Source organism: Poecilia mexicana, unplaced genomic scaffold (assembly GCF_051168715.1).
Source record: "Poecilia mexicana isolate PSO_F unplaced genomic scaffold, ASM5116871v1 scaffold_2, whole genome shotgun sequence".
NCBI lineage: Eukaryota > Metazoa > Chordata > Actinopteri > Cyprinodontiformes > Poeciliidae > Poecilia > Poecilia mexicana.
Window position 1 is genome coordinate 33,511,881 of NW_028263371.1, and position 27,268 is coordinate 33,539,148.

General features: G+C 41.0%; 1 protein-coding gene across 1 annotated transcript; it reads left to right on the forward strand.

The window, feature by feature from the left end:
- Window positions 1-1,867: 1,867 nt before the first annotated feature.
- atp1a1a.1 (ATPase Na+/K+ transporting subunit alpha 1a, tandem duplicate 1) lies at window positions 1,868-27,268 on the forward strand. The gene is made up of 22 exons (XM_014990534.2): window positions 1,868-2,256; window positions 16,473-16,586; window positions 16,964-17,023; window positions 18,297-18,398; window positions 18,475-18,576; window positions 18,644-18,757; window positions 18,834-18,968; window positions 19,565-19,682; window positions 19,762-20,030; window positions 20,196-20,504; window positions 21,653-21,787; window positions 21,895-22,266; window positions 22,345-22,481; window positions 22,634-22,784; window positions 24,257-24,425; window positions 24,503-24,657; window positions 24,744-24,867; window positions 25,599-25,744; window positions 25,830-25,960; window positions 26,049-26,150; window positions 26,732-26,823; window positions 26,906-27,268. Exons 1-22 carry the CDS (start codon window positions 2,245-2,247, stop codon window positions 26,932-26,934), a joined length of 3,078 nt encoding a protein of 1,025 aa, XP_014846020.1. The 5' UTR covers window positions 1,868-2,244; the 3' UTR covers window positions 26,935-27,268.

Below are 27,268 nucleotides of genomic sequence, written 5' to 3' on the forward strand. Positions count from 1 at the left end.
GCTGTGCCATACTACAAAACAAACCGGTTGATTATCAATGTGGCCCCTCAACATGGATCCTTTAACCACTGTAGAGAGGGTCCTCGGGTCAGGGAGTATGCTACAGCTATTTGCAATGTGTTAAAGGGTCACAAAGAGAAGGACACTTTCAGGGGACTCTAGAGCTAATAGGAGCCTATAGAAAGCAATATTACCTACTGGCTAAGAAACACTGAGTGGTGCGTCTTCTGCGTATAACGGCTAAGTCTGCCTTACCCACTTTGGATTTAGAAGCTGAGAGGTTGCAGAAGTTAGTTGCCCGCTATCAGCACACAACAACCTTGTCAAAGCAGCAGGGGGAAGGAGGTGTCTGCGCACCCAGCTGTTCGGCCGGGAGAGGTGTAGATGCATGGTGACAGTGTTTTGGCTGTACTGTCTTCCTGGTTTTTTTAAAACCTATTCTAGTTTTAATATAATCCTGAGAGCATTTTGTTATCAGCAGAAGAGAGTTGTTCTGTTTGAAAAACAGCAACCATAACCCACCTTTATACCAATCGCACTTATTGGTCATTCAGAAATGTCTTTGTGGCATTGTTTCTGCATGGTCTCTGAAGAATTCCTCAAAGATTCCTGTCCTTATTGCCATAATAGCTCTTTCAGCTACATATTCAAAATTCTCTCCATTTTCCATTCCTCCACATTGCAAAGATGCTCTGGCGGCTTGAGACCTGCAGACATTTTTCTTTCTTAAATTACATATTTAGTGTTTCCATCCGTAGTGCATGCTTAGTACTTGAACCTTCATATTTAAAAGTACAGATCTAAATCAAATTTTTTTAAACTTTTGCATATTTTAAAAGTTATGTATTAAATTGAAATGCAGGTCATTGTTTTACATTTTTGTCATGAAAGTTATTAACATAAAGATGGATATATAAAAATGGTTTAATTTACTTTTTATGGGTAAAATAATAAAAACAAAGCCACCAACAAAACATCTGTCAGTTATTTTGTTCCTGGACATCCACCTCATTCTGTGACCATCTTAGAATGTAACTTCTACATTCTAAACTTCTACAGTTTTCGTCATATATCTTGGATGTCTTCCATATATGGGCAATGATGTCATGGATACTGTAGTACAAGTTGGTGTTTGGAGGATGTAATAGTGTGACATTTAAATAAAAATCTAATCAAATTTTGTTTTACCCTTTTACATCTCATGTCTAAATTTAAGATTTATTGTAATTTTAAAACACATCAACTAAACACTTTAGTTTGAAGGTTTTAGTTTTTTACAACCAATTAGCAAAACATGCATACACCCAAAAGCAATCTATGGGTTATTAGAGGTTATTAGATGGTAAAAGGGTCTCTTTTTTCAAATTAATGTAGTCACTTTGGCTTTAAATCACTTTGTCCTCTGTTCTTTGTTTGAAAATGCTGTAAAAATAAATAGTCACAAATACTGAAAATCTCACAGGAAGAGTTTGGACCAATAAGCAACAGTCTCCTTCTCTTTTTGGTCAGACCATCCCTTGAATCTTGGACAGGATTTGGTTCTTCTCATATCTGTGATTACCCCTGTCTTTTTAACAGCTTTGTCTAACCCAGTTTTTTCTTCCACTCAACTTTCCATTCACATATTTGGATTCAGATCTCTGACCAATCAGCTATTTCATCTACTATGCTGAGCTGAGTGACTATACATTCCAAGTCAGCTGCCTTCTTGGATGTTGAATTTTCTGTACTGATTTTTATTATTTTTTTTTGTATTTATTCAATCTTTGAATTAGCCCTTTGAACAAAATAAATAACTGGAATATCGCTCAAGCTGTGAGCAATTAATTCTCTAACAAATATTGAAAGAAAAATCCCGGACCTGTATTTTCTTCTGAAAATCGCAGTAGTACATGGTATGATGTTATGCGTACCATGTGTTGCATGGTTTTAAAATAAAAAAAGAAATGGAGGAAGCCCCGCCTTTTTCCGTGGGGGTTACCATGGCAAATCGTGTCGACGTCATAATGGAAGGAACGCCGACTATAAGAAGTTCTGCCGCGGCGTTTCGCGAGCTCGGATGTGTGCTTAGAAGGAGTGACACGTGCTGAAGATTAAATAATAATAAAAAAAATAAAACAAATACAGAGCACATCCAAGAGTTCATTTTATTTTGATAGATTTTTTTTATTGTATATATTTTTTTAAGGCGGAGTTTTATTTGACCAATTTTACTTGAAGAGGGAAAAAATAATCTTTGCAACCATGGGAAGAGGGGTGAGTATATATATTTTTTTCTTTTTAAGAAAAACGAGGCGGATCTGTTCATAAACAGGCGGTTTAAACAACATTCTAACAAGTGTCTGTAAATCGATGTTGATCGAAAAGAAGGTGGAGACCAACGTGTTGAAAGATAAGCTGCATTTTGTGTAAATGCCCGCTGTTTCCGTGTTTTAAGCCTCGTTGACTAGAAGCTCCTCAAACTGAGCACATTTGGGGCTGTCTGAGGCAATGCCTGCTGGAGATGTTTGAGAAGTTTTCGTGTTTTCCCGAAAAGGAGGAGAGATGCTCCTTAGGAAAACTGCTCGGTGTCGGGTTACATAACGGGATGTTCTCCGCCGCCTTTGGCTGTCAAAGTTTGCCTGCTTTAGTGGAAATAAAAGCTGTTACAATTAAGAAAATAACGGGCGTAAAGTGTGGAGGGCAAAACTTTTAGTGCTCCTTTCAAGGGAAAAATGTTGAAAGTGGCTGCTAAACTTGGAAGAAGACGCCTAAAATGTTGCAAGTCTTACTTCTACAAGTTTTTTTTCCTTTTACTTCTCTGAAACATTGAGGCGACTTAATTTAGTGTATTCCTGTTGCAGCTTTTTTTTTGTCTGTTCTGCATTATGTCAGACTTATCTGGAGTCCTCCTTGTAAGGAGGCTGACTATGACTGCTTTTCTATAGTGTTGATTATTTACAGCATATAGAGGAAAAAACAGTCATGAAAACGGTATTTAATTTTATTTGACTGAAATTTCCCAGTTTAGTGTTTCCCCTTTACTTAAATTTGTCTTTAGGTGTAATTTCCATCCTTCAGATAGTTTCTCTGACCATCCTGCTACATCAAAACCGACTGCTGTCCGTTTTCCATAAACTTGAATCACCATAAGATGAAACTGATCTCTGCCGCCACACCCTGCCATTCTGCGGAATACAAATTTACCCCCGGTGGGGATGAGGAGACAGAGAAGCAGGTGGTGGCGGGGGACGAGATCCAGCCGATCTGGTGGGAGATGTGAAGAAGGAATTCCTCGTTCTGGGCTAAGTCTTCATGCTTTCTCATCCTGTGTTTTTTTTTTTTTTTTTTTTTTTGGCTTCTGCTGCTTGCTCCCATATGAGATGAAAGCCATGCCCTGCCCCCATCCAACATCCCCCCTCTTTCCCACAGCACCCCCTTCTTCTTCTTTTCTGCTTCCCCTCCTTTTCTTCTCTGGTAAATGCAGCCAAATGTGGACGAGGTGGTTGTCTTGTTGCAGAGAAGGATGAGAACTTGTCTGGCTATAATTGAGGAGATCTGGGCTATTGAGTGCAAATGTATGACGAGACCTCCGATGTGCCCCAACCCCCACATCCTTGTTTTTTGGACTTCTGCCTTGTTTTAAATATGAGATGTCCCTCTTTGCTGCCCTTTTTGCGGTTTCCTCACCCTCTCCACAACACAGGGCGATAAAAACACTAAACCAAGTGAGCTGAGGGGCGTCATTGGAGGGGGATCTAGAAAGGGAGGTGTGAAGCAGATGGGTGGAGGGGGTTGAGACATAAGGCACCAGTTGCCGCATTGCCACTGTTGAGGAACTTGACTGCAGATGGATATAAGGGGAAAGGGCGGATAGTTCTGTTCATCAACCCTCCCAATATACTGATTAAACTAATATTTTCTTTTTTTAAACCCAAGCAGCTGGACGTCTCGGTTAATCAACAGCGTTTTTCAGCTAGAAAGATGTGAAGTGGATTGCTGATAAGATCTGAAACAAAATGAGGGCAGGGTGACACAAGCTGCAGTCCTAGTGCTCAGCAGTTGTAAGAGAAGGGGGGTTTCATGGGGATTGAATAATTCATACATCACAACTTAATTCAAGAGTTTAAATCACATAGAGTTTTCAGTCCTTCCTTCTTTTTTTGTGAAGATTGTTGTTTTTCCTACTGTATGTGCTAAATTTAACCAACCTGGGAATTCAAAGTCGCACTTTGAATTCCCATAGTAGAAAACACTGCTATGGAGGATGGAAATGCGTTAGAATTAATCAGTCACCTAATTTAGCTACCAAAACAAAGTACTGCATTCCCATCAGCCCTGCTTAGCCCGCTTTAATCCAACTTTAGTTCACTTGCCTAGAAAGTCTGATTCGTTTGGGGAGGTGTGAATCTTTAATTGAACTCTAATGCAGACAAAAAAGTAAACTCTGGTCCACCCATTAACCTGGGTCTTGGTTTGGTTTAGGTGAATTCTGGTGTGGTTTGAATGCATTTGTGAATGGCAAGTGGGCCAGAGACTTCTCCAAAACCAGGAAGCAGACTATGGCGCAGGGCATTCTGAGTGAATACAATCAAAACAAACACGAGAGTGCAGTACAAGTGGGAGAAATGACTCGTGGTCTTTTACTAAAGACAAAAGGCAAATCCTACAACCACAAAAATTTTATGCCACTCTATTTTTGTTTACATTTTATGAAAAAAGAAGTAGCACTCAGTGACTTCTTCTGAGCTTTACATGTGGTTCTTGGTGCAGCGCCTCCACAGGAAAGGGGTAGCTTTTTCAAAGGGTTTGTGTGGCGTGTAAGAGAACCACAGCAGCTGGAAATGGAACAAATGTTGCAACTTTGGTTCATAATAAAACCAAGTCTAGTGGACTATCAGGTGGGAAAACCTGATAAACTAAAGCAAAGAACTTGGCATGTTTCTAGATTTATTTCCCTTTAGAGTCATGTTCATTGAGATGCTCTTTGATGGCGCCTTGTACTTTGAGATGTTTGCTCTTGGAACCTGTTATGAAAGTTGATTGAGCTGCTCCAGACTAGTTAAAGGTAATGGAACTGGTATCTTGGCTATATGGGAACTCTGAACCAGATAGTTTTATTTTTACAGGGGCTTCTTTGGTTGCTCGGAACAAGGCCATGGTGTTGTGGGTTACCTCTGAACTGGGTAAAGTCTCTGAACCTGCTAACGTAGCTCATAAAGCTAACTTTCCAGGTAAAAAAATACTTGTTTCTCGTGTAATTCTTCTGAGCCAGTTGAAAGAACTTGTCTAGCTTGCCTGAGCTAGTCAATAGAACTCTTAGTGCTATCCTAATGGTTAGTAAAACTTCCCAACTGTCACTGTGTCAAACCAGTTGAGCTTCTCGGATCTCTCCAAACTAATTACAGGAGCTGGTCTCTGGTTGAATGGTATATTTTGTAAAGCAAACCATAAAAAATATTATTCTGGAATTTGTAGAGAATCCATACTAGGCTGCAGTGACCCTGATCTCTGTAGTATTTTTCATGATTCAGTCTGGTTTTAGAAAACTATGTAGAGATGTCCTTGGATTCTTCATAGAGTTGTATTTTTGTACAGTTGAAAGCTGATGAAAAATGTCCTTGTGTGTAGTTTCTGAATTCCAGAGTTGATTAAGAACAAATAAATCCACAGTAGAACAATCTGCTAAATAAACAGAAAAAGGGAACTTTAGAACAACATGTTCCAGATTAAAGCCTTTCAGCTGCTTATTTTTCCGGGGAGGGGGGTTCCCAGCGTAAACTGACAGACCATCAGCCCTCTGGCCACCTCTAATCTTAGCCAAAGGGACTGGACCTTCACATTTATTTGTTTTCAGTCCATTTACCCCCTTGTTCTCTCTCTACCTGTTTTCCTTCCCCTTTCTAAAGGATTTAACATTCTTTCCGCTCGGCAGTCATCGTGTATTAACGGGATTTTGTCGCACACTGCCCCTTGTCTGTTTCAGAACACAGTGTACTTATTTCCTTTTTCTCCTTCATCTGTAGCTCCCGCTGCCTTACTGTTGTGTATTCATTCATCTGATTGTTGCATCACTAGTCATTGCTTTCTCCTTCTCCTAATCTCTGCCCCTTTCCTCACACAATCTGAGTTGGAAGTTTTTGTTTTGTTAAACTTTTTTTTCCACAAGCCTGTTGCTCAGCAGAAAGTGGAACATTTCCTTTCAGAATGTCAGAAGAAAATGCTTCCTCTTCCTCTACTCTTCTACTGAATGAAAAGCTCAAAATGTTCTGTGACGAATCCAAGAGGTGATACCCTAACCCTACTCAACTATAGTGTCTAACTTCAGTAATGTCAGTAGGGCAATTAGAAGAGGTAGAAAAAAGGAAGTGTTTAAGTTTTAGATATTTCCAATTTAAATGCCTTTAAAATATTTTCTTTCTTTAATTTGTTTTTAAATATAAAATTGATTTGAAATATACTTTTAAATTGAGAGTGCTTGCATTTAGATTTAGAGTGTAGGAATTACTATGTTAAATCCATCCATCCATCCAGGTGAATTCAGTCTGCCAATGTTTTTGGCTCCTCTTTTGGAATCTGACCTTTAGATCCACTTGCTCACCCTTTCCCCATATAAATTTACCAAGAAATCTCCAAGATTGGTTTGGAGATGGGGTATTTTGACAAGTCTTTCTCTAAATTAAACCTGTTCAAATGTTTTTGACTGTATTCCTAGCTGTTGCTAGATCTGCTTCTTAACCTTTTCCAAGATGAACTTGACAGGAAACCTCAACAGAAATCTCTTCCAGTGGCCAGTCTGTCCCTCCTTGCATAAATCTGTTTGTTTTGTAGATGGTACTCCGTCTTTCCACAGACTAGAGTTTTGGATAGTACAGAGTACTATCGTACTGTAGTATCCAAAGTTTTGATTCTAGCAATCAAACCTTTCAAGCTTCTTGGCAGACCTGATGATATTCCCAGATTAGATTGGTTCCCCACTAATGGTGACTCTTGAATTTCCCTTTCATGTAATCTGTCTAGCTACCATCGTTCAGCCATTCATTCTTCAGTACTTCCAATCAAAGCTTCCTAGGTCCAGATTGAGTAGGCATCCAGTTGGTCTGCCTCTTGATCTTTTTTCTAACTGGAGTTGTCAATATAATCTCAATGGGACTCCCACCTCAGGAGGAGTCTGTAGGTTCATTTATTAAAAGCAAAGTGGCTAGTTTACATTAAGAACTTCATTCCAACCAATCCAACTTTGTAACTCCTGTTTTGGTCATTTGTATGGCGTTTTCAGTTTGGATTGGAGAGACAGCCAGTAGTCAGTCATACCTAGGGGTGCACCGTAAGTTTTCCGACCAATAACCCATCTGTTAAAAAAATCTGACTCACCTTTTGCTCAGTCAGATGTGACCTGGTGACAGAGGTCAGTCGGCTTTTCTCTCATGTCAGAGCAGAAGAACAGAATATCTGATGTTAGGACCTTTGTGGAGGTAGATGAGATTGGTTGATAAGATCAATTTCATGTTTAAGTGTTGACCAATTGATCATCTTACAAAATTAAGGAGTTGATTTGTTAGTGCATCCCTGGTTATTCTTCTGGATGTTTTCACCTGACTGATTTTGCCTAGAAACCCAGTTCAAGAGATCTGTCCATTCTTTAAGGTATGCTTACTCTCAGTACCTCATGTTTTTCAGCACAAGCAAAGTTTTCAAGTTTCTCTTTTGCACTTCTTCCCATTCTGGATTTTCTAGAAAACTGCTTGTTTTACTACTTTGCCTTGCCTCGTTGGGATTTCTATAGAAAACCTCAACAGGAATCCCCCTTAGAATGAATCCTTTTACTACCTACACTTTTAGCAGTACAAAGAGACAATGGTTCATTCTTCAAAGACCAAAATCATCCATTGATCTCTACACACATCCTGAAAATGTAGGAGGCAATTTAAGACTTTGAGGTCAAGAACCTGATTAGTCTGTATTCTTTCTTTTTTTTTGGATATTTGGAAATAGTAGATTTAAAAATTGTAATGGAAAAGGACAACTTGGCATGGAAAACTCAACAATTATTTCTTTTTAAAGAACAGTAAACTCTGTTAAAGTCATATAAAGGTAGAGTGAATTTGGGTTCTTGATTTGTAGGAATTTAGTTTTCCAACAGGTTTCCAGAAAGCTGGCCAACTTTAGTTCCGCTCAGTGAAAATTGGAAACTGCAGAGGACGTGAAAAGAGTTCTAAACAGTGTAAATTAACACACTCCTTTTTCACAGTTTGAACAGAAAAGATTTGTTGGAGGAAGTGAGAGAATAATGGAGGGATAGACGTGGGAGAGTGGACTTGGGAAGAAAGAAGAGAAGGAGGTGGAGAATTCTGTCCATTCATGTATCCAGAGAGGAGGGGTAATAGTTGTTGGTAGCAACCGGGTGACGTCCAAAGTTGGTGTGTGTTGGAAGTGAGCAGGATACAGTTCAATGAGCAGCTTGTGTATCTGGCTGAACACCCTGGCACCAGAAAGGGCTGCCAACAGGAATCCTGCCTGGAAAACGTGAGGCGCTTTGAAAACTCCAAGCAGATGCTTTCTTCTGACTCTGTGTTCAGCAGGTTGATCTTCCAGACCCGAATCATCCCCGTCTTTCTGTCCAATGCTGTTGAGTTTTTGCAACACAATCCAGTTGTTGAAGTTAACATTATTATGAAGGATTTCTGATTGTAATCTCCACTAAGAGCATCATGAGACCAGAGTGGCTGAAAATGGCAGATCACCAGTAATAAATGGCTTGTTGGTGTTTGGATGAAGCGGGCCACATGCCTGAGGTCTTAACAGTCACATGAACTGGGTTCTGAGCCCGGTGCCTGTGCTGTAACTGCAGGACGATGGAAGCTGCACAAAGAGCCATTGTTGGGAGTACAGTAGACTTCACCAGAAGATAAAACATTCCTTTAATGCTCTATTTTTTCCATTTCATCTTCTTGTCTTTCATCTTTTTACTCTTTTCATCCGACATTGTCACCATCTCAACATCCTCATAACTTCCTGACTTTTCCTCAACTCTCCTGAAGTGGCCATGTTGTCTCTTATTTTAATGGAAGCGCTGCAGAAGAAAACATTTGTATTGGACTATAATAACACACAAAAAAAATGGATTGGATAAATTTGTCTGAATTTTTAATCATGGCGATTGTACAAAAACAGGCGAGAAACTGTTGCTCCATAAATTATGGCAACACGTGTGTCAAAATTATTCTAGGCTTAAGCAGAAAATGTATGTATATTTTTGGAGGTTTTAGAGAATAAACTCTACTGATGACCTCTTATATCTGTTTGTTCCAGTCATTTAAAATATAGTATTTTTTCCCCCAATTTTTTATTTTATTTTTTTTTATCTATTTTAAAATTGAAATGCTTTTTTGCTCAACATTGACCAAATGCAAACTTTGGCCCAGTTTTCATTCCTAAAATCACCCAATCAGAAGAGAGCTTGTTCTGTTATGATTAGGTGAGGATCTAAGAGCTGAATTTCTAGTTTCATTTTCTATTTTCTATTAAAACGAAGTTCAGAATAGAAATTAGATTCCTGTAAAAACATAAGACAAATTCTTCTGTTGTAAGTTGGTAGAGGAAAAATCTTCTCCAGTGCATAGTGTATTACTAAATTATTCAACTTTCATCTTTTCACATTACTACCATGACTGCTGCTGTGCTTTATTGTAACAGACCAACTTCAGGTTGTGCAGGATTATGAAATTAGGAAAAGTATTTCCTGTGTAGTGTTGGTGTTATTGGTCCATGTTTAAATGGTTTATGATGTGAAGATTTTGGAAAATCTGCTGTTGGCTGTTTGCATCTTTTGGTCTAAATTTGTATCCATACATTTCAACACTAACATGAACCAAAAGGGGACTGACACACAGGGACTGTCCCTTTAACTAGGACTGCATTACATGGTACATGTCTGGATTACACTCAGGATTTGAGGGGATTTCTGTGGTCTTGGTTCCTGGAAGGTGATTGGTTAACATAAATATGAGTTTTATTCTGACTGTGGGTCTTAATCTAAGGAGTGATGATGCAATGTTTCCATGATTGAGGCCACTGAGCAGAAAGCATGCCTGCTCTGCTTCTGCTGGTTGAATGTGGAGTTCAGCTGTTTTTCCACTGTTTACATCTGTTTTAGTGATGGGGGCTCTGATTGGTTCAAAAGCAACCTCTTGCCTCCTTGTGGGAAAGCTGGAGGAGGGTGATTTTTTTTTTTTCACTGCAGAAATACAAAATCTTACCAAGAATTTTTGGTCCACTTTCTAGTTCAAATATCTTTGTTTGACCTTTTTTCAACTACACTAGCTTACAAATAACATTTCACCAAGATATAAGAGCTAGCTTTAAGTCAATAATTCCTTAACAGCGTTTTCCTCAGTATATTATAAGCCTAGCGGGCTACCAGGCTAAGCATTGCTTATTTATTTAAGTCTTTTTAAAATGTTTACATTTTTTAAGACTTGTTTGGTGTTCAGGTATTAATCTTCGATCTTTGAACAACACATAATTATCAAGTGATATTTTCAAATTTCCTGCCAAATTTAAACATTTTGTAACTTAAAAACACATCGGTATTAAAGAATTATTGACTTAAAACAAGCTTTTATATCTTGATTAAATATTATTAGTAAGTTAGTTGTATCTTATTTCAAGTGTATTAAGATATTTGAAGTAGAAACTGGAGCAAAATTACTTGGTAAGGGTTTTGTGATTTTGCAGGGTAAATGCCTGCTTGAAAAGCCAAAATGTTTCTTTATGTGTTTGAAGGATTTTACTGAAGTTTTCAGAGCTAATCCGTAACATTACTGGACTGATTGCATTTCAGAAATAACTGAGAAATGATACAAGTTTTACCAAGACCATCTATCCCTCCCTCCCTCCCTCCTTCCCTCCCTCCCTCCCTCCCTCCCTCCCTTCCTTCCTTCCTTCCTTCCTTCCTTCCTTCCTTCCTTCCTTCCTTCCTTCCTTCCTTCCTTCCTTCCTTCCTTCCTTCCTTCCTTCCTTCCTTCCTTCCTTCCTTCCTTCCTTCCTTCCTCCCTTCCTTCCTTCTTTCTTTCTGGTTTGTCCACCATCCCTGTGTTTGTCCACGGTTTGTCCATCAGCCAAACCGGGCATAAATCAACCATCTGGGCATAAATATGAATTATTAAACCTTTTAAGGAACAGAAGGTCCTAAAGTAGACAACAGTGCTCTCTGTACATCAGAGAGCACTGCAACAGATGTAGAATCATCTGAAGGTGATGAGTCAGGTTTGATCCAGTCAACATGTGGATGATGGGCCCCAGGGCACTCAGTGGTCCCAAGCCAAAGATCAGGCCCAGTGTTTTCCCAGCTTGGCCTGCCGGGGTGTTTGTATGTGTATGTGTGAGTGAGCTTGGATCACACACGGCGCTCTGGGAAACTCTGTCATCTGAAGCCCTAGAAAAACAATATTAGTTAGCATTTTCCATGACTGGGCCGAGGACAGATGTCCATATTTTGTCATTTTGTCGCCCAAATAAGTAATAGAGAAGAACATGGTTGCAGGAGCCCAGCTGCCTCATTAGCAGTCCACTGGCGTTCCGCTAGCCCTGCCCCCCTGCTACCAGCCTCACACCTCTGCTCCCTGTTAGCTGCTGAATTATTGACGAGCCTTAACTCCTGATCGATGTTAGCATCTGCTGCTTCTGGCTCCCATCAGCTTCTGCCTACTACTACTGCCTACTGGCTCTGCTTGGACCCAAACTCCGACACCAATAGAGACGGGTTCACAGAGAAAGTTCTAGTGTTATAACATCAAATTCTGAGGTTGACTAAAGAGCTGGAGTAAGCAGGATGAGTCTCCTGTAGCAGTCTGCCTCTTGTCTTGTCAGGTGTTCATCGTAGACGTTTGATGTGACTTCAGAAGTCAAAGGTTAAATGTGATGATTAGACAAGAACTCGGATGTCAGGATTTTGTAAGGAATTGTGTTTTTGGATCAACATTCTTGGTGTTTGCAATACATGAGACATTATTGCAATATCTAGGTCCCAATGCAGTCATAAAAAGTATATTTGCTTTCATCAATTACCAAGTCTACAGAACTATGAAAAGTATAAAATGGGGATTTTTTTTCTAATTTCTTTCTTATATTTTCCTAGTTGATTTAACATTTCCTCCTCCAGTATTTGGTGTTTCACTCTCCAACTCACACTAACATGAAAACGACTTCACTTCCCTTTGGTCTGTAAACTAAACTTAGATTAACTGGATGTTTGCCTCCTAAATTTAGTCTGAAATCCCAAACAAAGCCCTAAATCTGCTGGATTCAGACATTTTTACAAATTAAACTGAAACTGTGTTAGAATACTCTGTTCCATAATGGACCTGATTTAAGTTGGTCTGGGTGGAAGCACTGGTTCTGTACCAGACCTGTAGCTGTTACAGCATGGTGGAACCGACGGATGAAAACACAGGACTACATTTTAGACAGCATCGGATGATACAAAATGAACTGCAAAGAAAAGTCTGGAAATCTGTCTGGATTTTGCTCTGAAAATGGTCTTTTTCAGCATTATGCAATTAATGTAATCTATAATAGATGGTGACCTTAGTGATGGAATTTAGGAAGCTGAGTGAGACGGGTGGGCTATTTGTATTGTTGAAGGACAGTAGAGACAAAAATGCAGAATATGATCCAAGCTGTCATTGTAATAATATTGCAGTCTCATATTTTTGTAAATTCACATCAACAATCAGAGTTCAGTCCAGTTCAGATCTACAGCGAATCTTGTGGTTTCTACTCCAGTGGACTCACCCTCCAGGATTTCACAATTGTTTTTGCGACTACTCAATAGATGATGACTGTATAATAAAGATCTCAGGAGTGAGTGAAGTGTTGGGCTGAGGTGGGTTCAACCAGGGGGTGGAACGTGACTCTGAGCCATAAGCCACTTACACCAGATCATGACAACAAACTGCCTCAATGATGCTGTTTGTCCACTTCTAATGGAAATCACCATTATTCACCATCATTTGAAATGATTGACTTTATTTCTATAGATGCCCCCTCCCATTTGGATCCTGATATCCCATTCATTTCCCCACCTTGTTGCTAAAACTGGGAGAATAAACTTGGCTTTCCAGTTTTAGATGTGACAACACGAGGCATGTAAACCTCTGAAGATTGTAGTGGTTCTCAAAGCAGTTTATTGGCTGACCATCTGCTGCTGCCTTAAAAGCAACTCTAAGCTCATTATATTGGTCTTATTGCAGTGTAAGAAATAGGCTGGAGGTGTTAAGACAAACAGAGCGAGCTAATCGTCTCATGCTGGAGAAATAAAGGCTCTTTTAAATAGGCCAGGGGTCAGTTTCAAGCCATCAAAATAAAGTTAACTAAAAAATGTTTCTTTTTCTTCGTCACAGCTGCTTGGAAGGAGGATCTGTGTTGGAGGCTTTGTTGCTTTGTCAGCTGCAGGGACGGCTGGTGATAAGGAAGGACGTCTACAGGGAGACAGCAGGGGGACAGCGGGGGACTGCAGGGGGACAGGGACAGACAAGAGGCAGAGTGTCGCTTTGTGGATGTCAAGTGCTCAGATAGTCACAAACCAGCCGGAAGTGTTTTCAGTGTTGAAGGAATATGGTTTAGTTTAAAGCTCCACCACCTTCTGTCAATATGAAGCATTGATGTTCGAGACTGATCGTCACTCTGAGACTTCGAGCTGACTTGGTCAATGCCTGTTTGACATCCTACAAGAATCAGGGTTTCCCCCAAAAAAACCTGTTGAGTCTGGAGGTAGGGGGCGCTAGAGTGGTATGTCATCGGGGGCCACTGTGTTTTTGTGTTTAAAATTGTTAGAAGTTACAAAAATGAACAGGTATCATAATTTGGAATTATGATTTGGATGCGGTTCTAGCACCCTCTCGCCCTGGATATCAACTATAAACCTAGCTTAATCTGTTTTCCTTGTCACTGTTACTGGTGTTAAGAAAAAAAAAAACTTGTTTAAAATAAACCGTCGATGCTCAGTCTAGTGGGTAGACAAGTAAAACCTGGAGGGAAACCCAGTTTCTATTTTTTCTATCTGTTCAAGTGTAATTAGTGTTTCTGTATTCTATGGGAGACGAGAAAAGCCTTACTTGAAATGTGAAATAAACTCAAAGAACCCTGATGGTTCATCTATCAGGGTTCCTTTCAGCTGAACTTTCTTATCCTTTGAAGGCTGAGATTGCAAGATAATTCTGCTGATGTTCAAAAACTAAACAGATGGTTCTCTTGTGAAACTATATATATTCAAAAGGTATTTCTTGGAGCATAGAGCCACCGAACCAGGGTTTGTTTCCTAATAAATTGGAGCAAACACAAAGTGAATGACTGCAATAACTATTAAAAACTGTTTCAGAGGAGACGAACAGCGAAAAACAAAAGCTCATGGCCAGGAGTACTTTCTATAGGAAAGACGCAGAAGTCAATTCAAAACCCAGATCGCCCCCAGCACTCATCACTTTTAGATTACAGAATGCAGGGTTTCCCCCAGAAAACTTGCTTAAGCCCGGTGGTCAGGGCGTCGAGGCGGCTCACCGTGTTTTTGTATTAAAAGATGTTAAGTTGACTGGAAATGTAAAAGTATTACTGTTTAATTATATGTTATGGGAAAAGATCTCGAGTGAAATGCTATTTAAACCCACAACTAGTCTAAAAACAACAAATTTCCACTTCTGTTTAATCCAAATTAAGTCAGCGGCTCCATCAGGCCCCCAGGGGCCCCATAAATGCTAATTTATTAAAACAGACCACAGATACAAATGTAATACTTGTTTATTGAGATTATCAATGCTGTTAAATTTTATTCAATTGTTTAGGCATACATAAATTATTTTAAATGGTTTAATATTTAAATACAAGATTTTAAGGAGCTGGCAAGTTTACTTTGTAAAACTTCAAAGAACAATATTCATAGTTAGATTTTTTTTTTGTTACCATAGCAACAATCTGATGCTGTGAGTTTAATGTTTGAATTTACAAATCCAATTTAGTAAACTGCGATGATAACTTATTGCTTTTTAGGCTGGGCAATTAAACTACTCCCTTCTCCCATATTTCACTAAATCTAACACAGAAGCTGTTAGAGGTGCTGGTATTTTTAGCAACAAAAGGGGCCCCCCCAAGTCAAATTCTGCTCAAGGCCTCATGCAGCCTTGGTCCGGCCCTGCATGATGAGGTAATCTGCTGCACTACGCAACAAACAGGAGATTTAATTCAATTCTGCTAATGTGGCTTTAGTAGCTCTTCCATTTCGTGTCTGTTGAGTTTTTAATCGTCACAGAAACTATTCTGGTTGGTCGAGTTTATGGGACTCGACCGTGTCTGACGGTCACGAGTTTCTCAGATCTCCGTGCGGCATATTAACTCTAAGTAGACAACGCATTTGATGTGGTTTGATCCATCGTGTAACTGGAAAAATAATACTAAAAATAATAAAATAATGTAAAATCAGCCTTAAGCGTGACTCCGAGGAGAGCGTTAAAGCTCCTCATTAGGCTGAACCTGCATAATGAGGTTAGCGCTGTTCGTTATCTATCCACAAACACTCCGGCCAACCGGGACCACAGACATAAACTTTACAGGGAAGACAGACACAGAGCCACACGCCGGGCAGCGTGTTCAGATGTAAACTGCGCATATAATTGTTCGTTCACAAAGATAAATCATTCTCACCACTCCACAACGCACCTTTGAATTCGCCACCACTTATTCCTTCGTTCACATTGAGCTGCGCAACCAGAGCTAACGCGGCGGGTTTTAAACTCTTACCTAGAGTTCTCCAAAGGATCATAATTCCTCACTAAGTTGATGTAAAGATCCATACAGGTCAGCCTGAGTCCAGCTTGAGTGAAAGGAGGCGCGCGCGATCCCGCTGAGGTAAAGCAGCGGCAGCGCGCGAGGCAAAGCGCAGAGGCGCCAGCTGTGTGATTGGTCCGCGCGCTGTCGGGTTTAAATGCATAAACTATAAACCTATCTATTATAAACCTATCCTTTAGGAATAAGTCTGCTCTGCTAGTGAAATGCTAAGAGCAAAAGAGAAGCTTGCAGCCCGGCTTTAAAACAAAAAAAACAATTTTTGCTTTGTTTTGTTTTGTTTTTCTTTTAATTTTCCTGGAAACGTAAACAATTAACGCTTAGCCTGGCGGCGGGGCTAGTAAAGCATGGCGGCCGCCAGGCTTATAATACACTGGGGGAAACCCTGGAATGATGATATGACAGGGATAATTTTACAACAGCTGAGGATCATTCAGACCAATATCTATAATCACATTCTTTCAAATTTTTAGCAAAACCGTGTGAATTTCCAAAGCCCCGCCAGAATCCCAGCTGAAACCTGAGCAGGAAGTCCATCTCTGTTGCTGCAGGTCACTCAGTAGAGGCTGTCGTCGTCTGCACTCAGTGCCGTGATGTGCATCCTGGACAAAACCAGGTATGACCCCATGATTGGTCTTTATCCTCCGTGTCGCCAGGAAGGACGAGAGCAGTATGAGCTGGCTGCCACCTCGGAGCAGGCTGGCAAGAAGAAGGGAAAAGGGAAGAAGAAGGAGAAGGATATGGATGAACTGAAGAAGGAAGTGGACATGGTGAGTGTCCCACCTCGGCAGGACGCCTTCCTCTGATTGTTCAGGCTCTTTTTCAGTTTGTACGTCACATCCTTTATGTTGTAGCTTTTCTGCTCCTGTTAACTTTCTCTTTTGAGATCAGAGAAAAAAAAAACACTGTAAGAGCCTGTTTAACATTTAATGTATTTTTTCCACTTCAATTAGATTTAATCACATCTTGGTGGACTGCATGTTGAAGGTGTTCCCTCTCCTTCTGTCCATTTAAACCAGTAAATGTCATAGCTTCTGTCTTAAAGGTGCTTTCTGGAGAATGGAAAGGTCATCTCCCAACGGGCTCCAAATGTCACCGGCGTCGGCCATATTGGACCCAGACATGAACACTTTGTCTCTCATTGCAGGACGATCACAAGCTGAACCTGGACGAGCTCCAGCGCAAATATGGGACAGACCTCAGCAACGTGAGTGAGACAAATATCCCACATGTTTCTTTTTAATATGAGGTTTGCAATAAAAGTTAGAAGAAACCAAAACTGTTCTTTCTGAAAAACTACATTAAGTGATTGGTGAAAGGTTAAAACTAAAGAATGTCCAAAGTTTAGAGGAAAACGTAAGAGATTAGTTAAGTTAGGATGCACTGACTTCTAAAAAGGTCACAAATTGTTAAATCTGAAGGATGATAAAGACAAAGTTCAGCCTGTTATTTTAACTCAACAGTTTCATGAATTTGCACTTTAGCATTAGCTTCTGTTAAATACTGTGTTGGTGTAGTGCTTTAGTAGTAGCAGGACAAATGTTTATGATTAGCAGTTTGGTGTTAGTGGAGCTACTGATTATTGTTAGCATTTTAATGTTGGCACAGCTAACGTTTTATTTAGCGTTTACTACCCAGAAACATTTAATGGCTTTTTGTACCAAGTCTACTGTGTTGTGAATCAGACCTCCAGGCCTTGTTCCATGAACTACTGTGATGAATAGTAGTGATGAATAGAATAGTATAGTATTGGTGAATAATGGGATCTGATCAAAATTAGCATGACGCTAATCATGCTAATTATGTAGAAGCTAATCAAATATGTAATGTGTTCAGTGTTTGATTCACAAAGGGAATGGACCTTTCCTTGTAGAACGCGGACATTTTCCCAATTCATCATGTTCATGTAGAAGTTTTTCCGCGTCTTGCTGCTAAAAGCCCCCTGACTTAGCTGCTGGTCATGCAGGACAGATAAAGGAGAATAGTTGATTGGTAGCTCTAGTTGGGGTCTCTGCAGGCTCAGCATGCCACCTTCCACAGCCCTTTTGTGCTGATGGTATCTTCAAAAATCAAAAATCTCTGGTTATGTCATAAACAGAACTGCATCCATTTTTGATGTTTTATGTTTCACTGTTTGTGCTGCGAATTAGCTGTTGCTATTACACTATGACACAAACATGGGACTGCTGTTTTGTTCAGTTTGTCTACGTCGATGTGTGTCTGCCCCTGTCAAATAAACTTAATAATAATGTTGTCCCGTCCTAACCTCCTCTTCCTTCAAGATTCTTCCCCTTACTGCAGATGAACCCTGAAGCCCTGTTTCTCCTGTTCATGCTGTGTTGCTAGGCAACAGCAGCACCTGCCGTCCCCTCTGGACCTATCAATGTTTCATTGTGTTGTAAAGAGCAATGATGATACTTACTAAGAACGTGACTTGAGGGTTTCCTGCCTTGTGTGACGTGACTTCTGTTGCCTTCCAGGGTCTGACTGGAGCCAAAGCTGCTGAGATTCTGGCCCGGGATGGCCCCAACGCCCTCACCCCCCCTCCCACCACCCCAGAGTGGGTCAAGTTCTGCAAACAGGTAAAACTAGACCCCCCTGGTCAGAGACTTTAGAGTTCATTCCATTTATTGGCTCTAATCCTGTGACTTCCTGTAGATGTTTGGCGGTTTCTCCATGCTGCTGTGGACTGGAGCTGTCCTCTGCTTCCTGGCCTACGGGATCCAGGCTGCCATGGAGGAGGAGCCCGCAAATGACAACGTAGGAAAACCTCCTTCAGATCCTGAGAGGATCCCTCTTAAGAGCTAACAACTGTGTCTGTCTGCAGCTGTACCTGGGGGTTGTGTTGTCTGCTGTCGTCATCATCACCGGTTGCTTCTCCTACTACCAAGAGGCCAAGAGCTCCAAGATAATGGATTCCTTCAAGAACCTGGTCCCTCAGGTGTGTCTCTGTTAGCATAGCATTCATCCATGTGTTCATGTTGAGAATGTGCTAGCTAAAACATGTGGTCTTGCAGCAAGCCCTGGTGGTTCGCGATGGAGAGAAGAAAAGCATCAATGCCGAGGAAGTGGTGGTCGGTGATCTGGTGGAGGTGAAGGGTGGAGACCGGATCCCAGCTGACCTCAGGATAATCTCTGCTCATGGCTGCAAGGTTGATGCTCCTGCTCTCTCTCTCAAAACCTTTAAGAAGCAACATTTGACTGAACCTGTAGCTTTATAACCCCAAAGAAGAGAAACATCTGTTTGAAATAATTGTGACTTTGAAGTTGAGCTTGAAATATCAAGTCTGGCTTTGATTTTTGCTCTTTGAAGCAGCTGGAGACTTGGTGTGTAAATGATCATCCAGAGGATTTCATCTTTTAGTGCGTCCATCCAGCAAACACTTCCCATGAACTCTAAGTCCTGGTTAATGCTTTTAAATGGAAAATTACAAAAGTGTCCAAATTTAAAGCAGATAATTCTGTTAAGGTAGAATCTGGAACAATGGCTTGATGTGAAGAGAAGAATGGATGCATGAAGGATGCTTGTATGCAGAAAGGAGAGATGGAAGGATGACACAAAAGATAAAAAAAGATCATACATATCCAGACTTTTCAAATGCTTAAATAAAATTCCATATTTTTCTGAAGGTCACTGGTTAGGGTCCTTCCTGATTTGGTCAAACAGGAAGTTGATTCTGTCTCTGAAAGTGAACCCTGTGTCTTTATTTCTTGTTGTTCAATCTAAATATGTGTTCTGGTTTCTCAGGTGGACAATTCGTCCCTGACGGGCGAATCAGAACCACAAACTCGTACTCCAGACTTCTCCAATGAGAACCCGCTGGAGACCCGGAACATTGCTTTCTTTTCCACCAACTGTGTTGAAGGTACAAGGCCAGAAGTCTTTCAAGCACTTCACCAACTTTTATCAGTCAGCTTAAGTCAAAGATGTAACCCTGGTTGCAGGAACGGCTCGCGGCATAGTGATCAGCACCGGAGACCGGACTGTCATGGGCCGGATCGCCACACTGGCCTCTGGACTGGAGGTGGGACGCACACCCATCTCCATTGAGATCGAACACTTCATCCACATCATCACTGGAGTGGCCGTCTTCCTGGGTGTGTCTTTCTTCATCCTCTCCCTCATCCTTGGCTATACCTGGCTGGAGGCTGTCATCTTCCTCATTGGTATCATTGTGGCCAACGTTCCAGAAGGTCTCCTGGCTACCGTCACTGTGAGTCTACAAGTCTCTTTGTTCTCTTCTCTGAGAATCGTCAAGAATATTTAATCAGTGAAGAGTTGCTTTTTGTTTCCAGGTGAAGAAATCCATTGTTTCCTCTTATCTGATAATCTTCAAGAATATCCCATCAGTTTTGATCGATCTGCTTTTTGTTTCCAGGTGTGTCTGACTCTGACTGCCAAGCGTATGGCCAAGAAGAACTGCCTGGTGAAGAACCTGGAAGCTGTGGAGACTCTGGGCTCCACCTCCACCATCTGCTCTGACAAGACCGGCACCCTGACCCAGAACAGGATGACCGTGGCCCACATGTGGTTCGACAACCAAATCCATGAAGCCGACACCACTGAGAACCAGAGTGGCACCTCGTTTGACCGGAGCTCGGCCACTTGGGCGTCTCTGGCCAGGATCGCTGGACTCTGCAACCGAGCCGTATTCCTGGCCGAGCAGAACAACGTTCCCATCCTCAAGGTACAGTCCTCTTCTACTTGATAGACTTCTATTCTCTGTAAATAGTGACCTTGTATACTGATTGTTTTTGAACTCAAATGGATTAAAATAACATGGGGTCAGATTGCTTCTAAACATTGAAGTAGAAGAAAAATTTATTTATTTTTTTATTTGTTTATTTATTTTTTACACACAGATGTGAAAAGTGTGGGTTTCTGTTCTGTCTTGATTCAGATTTCATCCTGTAGATTTAGAGGTGAAGCCCAAAAGTCCTGCAGTGAAAGGAGCTTCTGCAGAGCATTGACACAACCACAGGGGTTAACACTTATTATAAAATGTAAATTATGTAACATAATGTAAATTTTGTCAAAATTTAATTGGTGCTTGAGAGTTGTAGTGTTTCAAAAGCAGATATAATTTGAATTGAAATCTGCACTACAGCATTAACTTCCACCAAATCCCATGTTGTTTTGGTGCTATAGCATTAGCTTCTGCCAAATACTGTGTTGGTTCCACTCTATACCATATCGGAAAAGCGCTTTGAGTTGGTGGAACTAACTTTTTAGTTTACGTTGCCTACCAGCAGATAACGGGAAAAATTTAGTCTTGGAAATGTTGAATTTTTAAACAGAAAATCAGTATGTTGGGGTAATCACAAATAAAACACAACTTCCTAATAAAATACTCTTATGTATTACAAGTTATGTCTTGCATTGTAATCAAACATTGAACAGAAAATTTATTTTATCTTTTTAAATTTAACTAGAGGTTAAAAACAAGTTTACTACTTTCTTTCACGTGTCTGAACTCCTCCGCTAATAGCACAAACACAAATATCCATCTCTCTTGGCTCTGAGACTCTCTTGAGTGTGCTTTTTTTGTAGCCTGTTTTTATAGCGTGCGTGCGCATGCGATAATCACAAGTAAATGTCTGTCTGCCATTATAAATACCCCTTTGTCTGTCACGGCTCATTGTTTTTCTTTAAGTCTCTGTTACGTAATGTATGGAGGGTAAACACTGTAATTATGACTGCAAAAAACCTAAAATAAAGTTTTTCCTGAAACCTGTTACACATTACACACATTACATTAGTTGAATTAAACGGAAAGGAAGTAGGAAGATGGAGACTTCATGTCACTGATGTTTCTGATGTTTTTTTGTTAAAAAGCGAGATGTGGCAGGCGACGCCTCGGAGTCTGCTCTGCTGAAGTGCATTGAGCTCTGCTGTGGATCGGTGGCGGAAATGAGAGCGAAAACCCCCAAAATAGCCGAGATCCCGTTCAACTCCACCAACAAGTATCAGGTGTGACATCAGAAAACTAAAATAAAATAATCTTTCAAGAACTTTCAAAGCTTATAAACAAAACATGGAAAACATGACATACTCAATCTGTCTTCTATCATGATCAGCTCTCCATTCATAAGAACTCTGGAGCTGAAGCAGAGTCCAAGCACCTACTGGTGATGAAGGGAGCCCCAGAGAGGATTCTGGACCGCTGCGCCACCATCATGATCCAGGGCAAGGAGCAGCCTCTGGACGACGAGATGAAGGACGCTTTCCAGAACGCCTATCTGGAACTGGGAGGTTTAGGAGAAAGGGTTCTCGGATTTTGTCATTTCAACCTGCCTGATGAGCAGTTCCCGGATGACTTTGCTTTTGACACGGACGAGGTGAACTTCCCCATCGAGAACCTGTGCTTTGTCGGCCTCATGTCCATGATCGACCCGCCCCGGGCCGCTGTGCCGGATGCTGTGGGGAAATGCAGGAGCGCAGGAATCAAGGTCTGCGATATTTTAAAACCAAGTGGAGTCATTTCACGTTCAGAACATAAATAATGATTAAAACCTGCCTTCCTACAGGTAATCATGGTAACGGGTGATCATCCAATCACAGCCAAGGCCATCGCTAAAGGCGTTGGCATCATCTCTGAAGGCAACGAGACTGTTGAGGACATCGCTGCACGTTTGAATATTCCAATCAATGAAGTTAATCCTAGGTACTTTTATTGGAAAATGTAATTAGCATGTAGAGGCAAAATCTGTGGAAAACCTTGGGGTCGTGTTCTTGGTCCCAGTTTGTTTTAAATTTGGCTTCAACTTTACTGAAATCGAATAATAAACGACCTGATGCAATAATGTTTCCATCCAGGGATGCCAAGGCTTGTGTTGTGCATGGAGGTGACCTGAAGGATCTGACCCCTGAGCAGCTGGACGACATCCTGAAGTACCACACGGAGATTGTTTTTGCCAGGACCTCACCGCAGCAGAAGCTCATCATTGTTGAGGGCTGCCAGAGACAGGTAGACATGGACATGCTGAAGTCTGGCTGGTTATGTGGTGTTTTTTTAGTTTTTGTTTTTTTCAAAACAGTTGAGAAATGTGTGCAATATTTATTATTGGCCAAGGTGGCTATATTTAATTAGAAAAAAAATTTAAGTTAAAAACGGGAGAATAGTAGGAGAAAGTAGCAGAGTGAGGGATAGAAGACAGCATAACTACATGCAGCTATTGATCCTGCTTTAGCTCAGGATAAACTAATTTGCTCTATGAATATTGGACATAATATTCAAGTTTAAACAGCAGTGTGCCATACAAGGTATTTTCTATTGTACTCTTCTGTTTACTTTGAGGACAAATTATTTTTTTAAAAATGGACACATATTGGAGATCAGAGACAAAACTTTCATAATGAATTTCAATCTTTATCAATTAAAATATAACATTGTTTTTATTATCTCTAAAATTAGTCTAAACTAGTGGTTCTTAACTTTTTTTGAGGTACCGAACCCACCAGTTTCATATGCGCATTCATTGAACCCTTCTGTAGTGATAAATAAAATATGATTCCCCCCCACCCCCAAATTCTAGACATAGGGGTGACCCAACTAGAGTCTAGTTGGGTCACCCCAAGATCACTAAGTCTTCTTAAAAGGTAGAGTCTCTGAGAACAGTTCTTCAAAATATAGTCAGTGTTGACTGTCCAGGAACGACCCAAGGTATTTCAAATTTTCCACAGTTTCAACAGGTTGGCCAGCGAGAGAAACTGGAACCACTTTAAGGTCTTGTTTAGATCATTTAATTAGCTCTACATTCTTAAGAGAATGAAAAATTTATAATAAATAATAAAGACTTTGCGGTATTCTGATTTAGTAATGTAATTATATTAGTTGTTACCACCCCCACGGCACTAGAGGCAGTAGCAACCCCGAAAAGATGCGACTAAGGAGCAGATTTAGAAGTACAGCGAAAGCTACAGAATTTGGTAAAAACTTTGAGCTTTGCTGAAGTAGTTAAAGACACAAGTTCAAATCCATGCAGAGAGTGGAACTCCTCCAATCAATGCTCCTCCGCAGCACTGATTGGCTAAGCAATGTAACATGATGCTCTGCAACAAGTGATGACAAAGCGGGGCGCGTCATCACGACTTTACACAAGTGTGTCTTTACCTCCATGGCAGAGGGTCCACCGAACCCCTGAGACCGACTCATCGAACCCCTGGGGTTCGATCGAACCCAGGTTAAGAACCACTGGTCTAAACCAAACAGTAGTGGTTGGGTTGAAGGATTTTCTTCAGATTTTAGTGTTGCTGAAAATATTATCTGGAGCACATAACCTCTGCTTGAGTTACTTATTTTCCTGTTTTATGAGATGAATTAGTTTTTGTTGATCTGATGAACTTCCAGTTCAGTTAACATGTTTTTTCTAACTCTCAGGTTATTTAGCAGCTGCAGCTGAATTATTCTGAAACCACAGGACTCTGCTTCCTCTGCAGGGAGCCATCGTCGCGGTGACGGGTGATGGCGTTAACGACTCTCCAGCTCTGAAGAAAGCCGACATTGGCGTCGCCATGGGAATCGCTGGGTCCGACGTCTCCAAGCAGGCAGCTGACATGATCCTGCTGGATGACAACTTTGCCTCCATCGTTACCGGAGTGGAAGAAGGTTAAAACATGTCCTTTAGGTGAATCTTTCACCAGGCTAGGAGAGGGCTTTAGTCAGCATTTTCTCTTCTCCATCAGGTCGTCTGATCTTTGACAACCTGAAGAAATCCATCGCCTACACTCTGACCAGTAACATCCCTGAGATCACCCCTTTCCTCCTCTTCATCATCGCCAACATCCCTCTGCCTCTGGGCACCGTCACCATCCTCTGTATTGACTTGGGAACAGACATGGTAATGTCCTTCTCTCCGCCCTGCTGAAGGTTCTCTCACACCCCCATGCTCCAGCCTTTAGCCCTGACTGCTGTAACTTCCTCCAGGTTCCTGCCATCTCCCTGGCTTATGAAGCAGCTGAGAGTGACATCATGAAGAGACAGCCCCGAAACCCCAAAACAGACAAACTGGTTAATGAGAGGCTCATCAGCATTGCCTACGGTCAAATCGGTAAATAGACGCTTCTGAAACCAAGGTCGCATTCTGCAGTTATCTGGACTCTTTCTCTCTGGGCTGAGATAACAAAAAGAGTAACACAGAATAAATGGACCAGCACTGATGTAGAAGTCTGCTTCAAATGTTCATTTAAATAAAGCCAAGAAGAACTTGTAGAACATTTTCAGCTATAGTAAAACATATTTTTGTTTCCCTTTTCAACAATATTCTTATCACATCTATCTCTTTAAAAACAGTAATGTTTCAGACATCATTTTAGCTTCTGAAATGATTTTTTTTTGTTTTGTTTTTTTGTTGTTTGTTGTTGTTGGAAAAAAAATATAGTTTTGCAAAATCTTTTGTCTCCCCTTCAATTCAAAAATGCTCAAATTAAACGTTATTGTTATTGGTTAGCCCTGCAACAGACTGGTGACCTGTCCAGGGTGACCCCGCCTTCGCCCGGAACGTTAGCTGGAGATAGGCACCAGCAACCCTCCCAACCCCACTAAGGGACAAGAGTGTACAGAAAATGGATGGATGGATGTTATTGGTTATTTAAACTTGGTCATTTCAAATGTGTATTATTTAATTAGACATTTAATGGCACATTCATTTATTTCATGATATTTACCTTAAGTTTCACATTTCTATGATTCTGGAAGCCATTTCACAAGCTTGTGGGCTGAATGGTTGATGCTGAGTGGACAGAGTGTCTGAGAAGCTTGTGGTGACCTCTGATCCTGCAGGGATGATCCAGGCGCTGGCCGGGTTCTTTACCTACTTCGTGATCCTGGCTGAGAACGGCTTCCTGCCCTCCACCCTGGTGGGGATCCGGGTCAACTGGGACAACAAGTACATCAACGATCTGGAGGACAGCTATGGACAGCAGTGGGTCAGTGGCTTCTGTCTGATGGGTGGAGCCAGTGGACAGTCCAGCTGCATGTCTTTCTTAAATCTGGACTCTGCTTTGGTTTCAGACCTACGAGCAGAGGAAGATTGTGGAGTTCACCTGCCACACGGCTTTCTTTGTCAGCATCGTCATCGTCCAATGGGCCGACCTGATCATCTGCAAGACCAGGAGGAACTCTGTGTTCCAGCAGGGCATGAAGTGAGGAAGAGCACTGAACTCTGGGTAATTCCAGAGCTGAGCCAGGACCACGTGTGGGATGTCCTGACTTTCTGTCTCTGTGTTTCAGGAACAAGATTCTGATCTTCGGCCTGTTTGAGGAGACCGCCCTTGCTGCCTTCCTCTCCTACTGCCCAGGCATGGACGTCGCCCTCAGAATGTACCCTCTCAAGTGAGTACTTGTGTTTTCAGCCATATAGAGTTTATCCAGGATTCCTAGAGTGAGAAAGTCTGGAATATGACTGTAATACATTTCAGGTCTGGAACATAATAGAAGAATAATTTTTCAGGCTAATATCTATCCTACTATTCCTTCTTTCTTTTTTTTCCTCCTTCCTTCCTTTCCTTTTTTCCCTTTTTCCTTCTTTCTTTCCCCTTTTTTTTTTACTTTTCCTCTCTTTCGTTTCCTTTTTTAATTTTATTTAAATTTTCTTCTTCCTTACTCATTTCCCTCCCCTTGTTCCTTTCTCCTTACTTCCTTTCCCCTCTTTTAATTTCTTCCTCATTCCATCTTTCCTTTCTCCTTTTTTTTGTTCCTTCCTCTTCTTTTTCCTTCCTCCCTTCCCCATGTTTTTCAAGGTTTCCACTGAAGAAATCCATGGAATATATGAATTTCCAAATGTAGCTCTGTTTCTATATGAACAGAATGAGTGAGTGGTCCAACAGGTTGAGTCTGGATCGTTGTGTAGCAACACTGTCACCCAGAGCTGCAGTTTCCCATTCATCTAATCCGTGCATTTGTGTGTTTTCCAGACCCAACTGGTGGTTCTGCGCCTTCCCATACTCCCTGCTCATCTTCATCTATGATGAAATCCGTAAACTGATCCTCAGGCGAAGCCCGGGAGGCGAGTCTCTAACCTTTCTTCAGGTTTTCTTGGTTCCTTCTTTGGTTTCTAACCTGAACTTCCTGTTTCCCATCTTCTCCAGGCTGGGTGGAACGAGAGACCTACTATTAAAGACCCACAAATCCAGTCCGTTCGCATCTTGTCCTCCACTCCTGTCTTTGCATGAATATTGTCTTGCTGCTCGGAATAAAAATTTTAACCTCTGTGACAAATAAATTGGAACATGTTTTTATATTAGGGAATGCTTGATACTACTATTAGATCAATACTGAGATGAAAAATGCTGATGATAATGTTGATGATAAATGACAATGCTAATTATGACATGAACACTGAACATTGACATGACTATGTGTGCCTTGTTTCTGAAACAGGACCAATTTTATACATGTTTTTAACAGTTATGAACGTTCAATAAAAATGCACTCGAGTCAGGTCCCAAAAA

What these genes read in the sequence shown, in the direction of transcription:
- atp1a1a.1 (XM_014990534.2), top strand. An exon ending in ATCAATGAAGTTAATCCTAG is followed by an intron (nt 22,482 to 22,633) that starts GTACTTTTATTG and finishes GTTTCCATCCAG; the next exon opens with GGATGCCAAGGCTTGTGTTG. An exon ending in TTGAGGGCTGCCAGAGACAG is followed by an intron (nt 22,785 to 24,256) that starts GTAGACATGGAC and finishes CTTCCTCTGCAG; the next exon opens with GGAGCCATCGTCGCGGTGAC.